The following is a 4,712-nucleotide window of genomic DNA, read 5'->3' on the forward strand; positions in this document are numbered from 1 at the left end:
AGAGGGAAAGTGTCAGAGAAACCAGGGTTAAAGAGCGTGTCCAGGAGAAAGGGGTGGTCCACGGTGCCAAAGGCCGCTGAGAGGTCGAGGAGGATTAGGAAGGTAGAGTAGGGTCCATTGGATTTAGAGAGGAGAGGTCATCGGTGACTTGGGAAAGAGCAGTTTCAGTGGACTAGAGGGGGCGGAGGCCAGATTGCAGGGGGTCGGAGGGGAGGAAGTCAGACTTGGAGGAGAGGAAGTGGAGGCAGAGAGAGGGACGGAGGTTGGAGCAGGCTGGAAGTCAATCAGGACTTAGAGGCCGGCCGGAGGACATTGCTCTTTATTGCGATGGCGAGGAGGGATACATCCAATCCCCGGAAGGTCTGGGGCCTTACCGAGAGGGCAGCGGACACCCCAGCTCACACCGAGATGGAGGCAGGCCTTAGGAGGTCAGTAAAAAAGTCTAGAGATATTAATGTCTGTCTCCCTTTCTAGACTGTAAGCTCGTTGTGGGCAGACAGTGTGTCTGCTTATTGTTCTATTGTACTCTCCCAAGCGCTTAGTAAGAGCTAGGCACACAAAAAGTGCTAAATAAGTAAGATTGAATGAATAAATAAATGAACGAATGGGTAGGTTCCTCTTGGCCAAGTGGGAGAACTGCAGGGCCACGACCTAGGAGAACTATGCGTTTTTTCCCCAGTACAACTGAGAACGGGATTCATGTTTAGCAGCACGGTCTAGTGAAAAGAGTCCGGGCTTGGGAGTCAGAGGTCGTGGGTTCTAATCCCGCTCCTGCCACTTGTCAGCTGTATGACTTTGGGCAAGTCACATCACTTCTCTGGGCCTCAGTTCCCTCATCTGTAAAATGGGGAAGAAGCCCGTGAGCCCTACGTGGGACACGCTGATTACCTTGTATCTACCCTAGCGCTTAGAACAGTGCTTTGCACATAACAAATGCCATCGTCACAATTATTATTATGATTATGTACCGGCTGGGCCAGGCTGGGCAGTGTCACCCTCCCGGGAGCGGCTGTCCCGGCCCTTTCCGTGGTGCTGACGGCGCCGGCGGCCCGTGGGCCGATTCCGGACAGACCCGGAGATCAATCAATCAATCAATCAATCAATCGTATTTATTGAGCACTTACTGTGTGCAGAGCACTGTACTAAGCGATTGGGAAGTACAAGCTGGCAACATATAGAGACTGTCCCTACCCAACAGTGGGCTCACAGTCTAGAAGGGGGAGACAGAGAACAAAACCAAACATACTAACAAAATTAAATAAATAGAATAGATAGGTACAAGTAAAATAAATAAATAGAGAAATAAATATGTACAAACATATATACATATATGCAGGTGCTGTGGGGAAGGGAAGAGGGTAAGATGGGGGGATGGAGAGGGGGACGAGGGGGAGAGGAAGAAAGGGGCTCAGTGTGGGAAGGCCTCCTGGAGTAGGTGAGCTCTCGGTAGGGCCTTGAAGGGAGGAAGAGAGCTAGCTTAGCGGATGGGCAGAGGGAGGGCATTCCGGGCCCGGGGGAGGACGTGGGCCGGGGGTCGACGGCGGGACAGGCGAGAACGAGGCCTAACGGTGAGGAGATTAGCGGCGGAGGAGCGGAGGGTGCGGGCTGGGCTGGAGAAGGTGAGAAGGGAGGTGAGGTAGGAGGGGGCGAGGTGATGGACAGCCTTGAAGCCGAGGGCGATGCGACCCCCCCCCCCCCCCCCCCCCCCGCCACGCTGTTTGCTGCTGTGTGTCTGAAGCTGCTGTCCTCCAGCTCCAGTGAGGACCCCTCGCCCTGGGGGGCGGTAGGATTTTGGGAGTGGCGATTTCCTATTCCCCGCCTGCTCCGTCCACCCGTTTCCCGGTCTGTGAAGCCCAGCCCCTCCCCCTCTCGGCCCGCGACCGTCCGGCAGACAATCTTGACCCTGCCAGACTGGCCTCGCCCGGAGGCCGCTCCATCCTCCGACCATCCTGGTGGTCCTACTCTGCCCCTGCCCCTGTGTCCATCTGTCCAACTCACACTGCCAGCGCTAGGTCTCCAAGGGTCGGGGCCCAGGGCTTTCCGGAAGGACAGAGCTGGTTCTCTAGCTTTGGTTCCTCTCCCGGCCCGATGGTCCCTGAAATGGGACCGGCATCTTTCCCGATGGGGGCTTCGGCACCCCTCTCTCTGAACCCCCGAGATATCAACAGTCGGGAGACGGTCCGGGTGAGCGTTCTCCGGCTCTCCTGGAGAAGAGGCTTACTGGTCACCGCCCCTCCCGCAGGTGTCCCGGATCCCTGAATGGACACCGGGAACGACACCGTGGTGACCGAGTTCATCCTCCTGGGCCTGTCCAGCCGCCCGGAGCTGCAGCCGCTCATCTTCGCGCTGATCCTCACCATGTACCTGGTCAACCTGGCGGGAAACTCCCTGATCGTCGCCGTGGCCTGGACCGACCCCAGGCTGCAGACCCCCATGTACTTCCTGCTGAGCCAGCTCTCCCTGCTGGACATGGGTTTCGCCTCCATCACCGTCCCGCAGCTCCTCGTCCACACCTTCTCCCGACGCCGGACCATCCCCTTCCACAGGTGCATCGCCCAGTTCTTCTTCTTCGTGACGGCGGGCAACATGGAGGGCTACCTGCTGGCCGCCATGGCTTACGACCGTTTGGTGGCCATCTGCCGCCCGCTGCACTACACGTCCGTGCTGACCCGAGGCCTCTGTGTGCGCCTGGTGGTGGGGCCCTGGGGCCTGAACGTCCTGCACGCCCTGCTGCACACCGTCCTCGTCCTCCGACTCTCCTTCTGCAGCCGCCGCATCCTGCACTTCTTCTGCGACGTCCCGGCCCTGCTGCAGCTGTCCTGCACGCCCCCCTACCTCAACGAGCTGGTGGTCCTCACCCTGGGAGCCACGGTGACCCTCTCCCCCTTCCTCTTCATCCTGGCCTCCTACGGCCGCATCGGGGCGGCCGTGCTGAGGCTGCGCTCGGCCGCGGGGCTGCGCAAGGCGGCGTCCACCTGCGGCTCGCACGTGGTGGTGGTATCGCTGTTCTTCGGGACAGTGATCCGCCTGTACTTCACACCCCTCAGCGCCCACAACCTGGACCGCGACCGGCACGTGGCGGTGTTTTACACCGTCGTGACGCCCATGCTCAACCCTCTCATCTACAGCCTGAGGAACCGCGAGGTCAAGGGGGCCGTCCGCAGGCTGGCGGCCAGACTCCGGGGGACGGAAGGGCGTGTTTAGCCGCCCCACTGGCTAAGTCAGCCCGCCGGCTACTCTGAACCTTGGAGGAGCAACGTGGCCTAGTGGAAAGAGCGCGGACCCAGCAGTCGGAGGCCCTGGGTTCTAACCCTGGCTTCGCCACCTGTCTGCTCTGTGTCCTCGGGTAAGTCACTAAGCTTCTCCGTGCTTCGGTTGCCTCACCTGTAAAATGGGGATTAAGGCTGTGAGCCCGGCGTGGGATGGGGCGGTTTCCAACTGAAATATCTTGTGTCTACCCCAGGGCTTAAGACAGTGACTGGCACCAAGCAAGCACTTGATCACTTTGCCCTCTCCTACCTCACTTTGCTACTCTCTGACTACAACCCAGACTGAATGCTTCACTCCTCTAATACCAACATATTCACTCCACCTCGATCTCGTCCATCTCACCACCGACCTCTCGCCCACGTCCTGCCTCTGGCCTGGAACACCCTCCCCCTTCAGATCCAACAGACAATTACTCTCCCCACCATCGAAGCCTCATTGAAGGCACATCTCCTATCCAAGAATCCTTCCCTGACTAAGCCCTCATTTCCTCTCCTTCCACTCCCTTCTGAGGAGTCCTCGCGCTTGGATTTGCTCTGGTTTTTCACCCCTCCCTCAGCCCCACAGGACTTAGGGTCATATCCATAATTTATATAAATGTCTGTCTCCCCCTCTAGACTGTAAGCTCACTGTGGGCAGGGAATGTGTCTGTTAAATTGTTATATTGTACTCTTCCAAGCACTTAGTACTGTGCTCTGCACACAATAAGCCCTCAATAAATGCAATTGATTGGTTGATTCATGGTAAGCTTTTTACAAATACCATAAAAAAGACAACGTAGGCCATTGCTCCTCCTTGTCCCCACAATGTGTGGTACAGTGCCCCATAGACCAAGCTGGATGGGCAGGAGGGGTATGGTTTTATTCCATCCCTGCTGGTTGGGCTGGGTGTTCTTTCACCAACGACAGTTACCTCTGTAAAATCTGTACCTCTGTAGAATGGGGGTTAAGGCTGTGAGCCCAATATGGAACAGGGGCTGTGTCCTCCCCGATTCTCTCGTGTCTACCCCAGCACTTAGTAAGCGCTGGAGTTACAGGTGGGGCTGGGCAAGGGGCTGGGGGCCTAGGCGGGGCTGGCCAAGTGGTAGAGCAGCAGCATTTCCCTGGGCCAGGGCCCCCGAGGGGCCGAGGACTGCAGGGGAAAGGTAACTTGGGTCCCGAATGCCGCAGGGTCCTCGTTAGAAGTGAAGACAAAGCGGGATAATTGTTCCGTGGAGGCCTGACCCCCAGGGGCTGGGCCCGAAACAGGCCTCCCGGCTCACTGCCAGGGCCGGGCCTCTCCCTGAGGAGACCGAGTTGCAGGCCTGAGCTGGCAGGCAGCTTTCCCCTCCAACCCATCCCTTCGACGGAGAAGCGGAGAAACCCAGTGGGAAGGGCACAGGCCTGGGGAACAGGAGACCTGGGTTCCAATCCCAGCTCTGCCACTGGGCTGCTGTGTGAATTTGG

The 4,712-nt window shown here is 58.1% G+C and overlaps 1 protein-coding gene across 1 annotated transcript; it reads left to right on the forward strand.

Annotated features, from left to right (window-relative positions):
- The first annotated feature begins 2,259 nt into the window (after positions 1-2,259).
- LOC119929623 (olfactory receptor 1361-like) lies at positions 2,260-3,204 on the forward strand. Its single transcript, XM_038747798.1, has one exon. It carries the CDS (start codon positions 2,260-2,262, stop codon positions 3,202-3,204), a length of 945 nt encoding a protein of 314 aa, XP_038603726.1.
- The last annotated feature ends 1,508 nt before the right edge of the window (positions 3,205-4,712 follow it).

Source organism: Tachyglossus aculeatus, chromosome 6, assembly GCF_015852505.1.
Source record: "Tachyglossus aculeatus isolate mTacAcu1 chromosome 6, mTacAcu1.pri, whole genome shotgun sequence".
Classification (NCBI taxonomy): domain Eukaryota; kingdom Metazoa; phylum Chordata; class Mammalia; order Monotremata; family Tachyglossidae; genus Tachyglossus; species Tachyglossus aculeatus.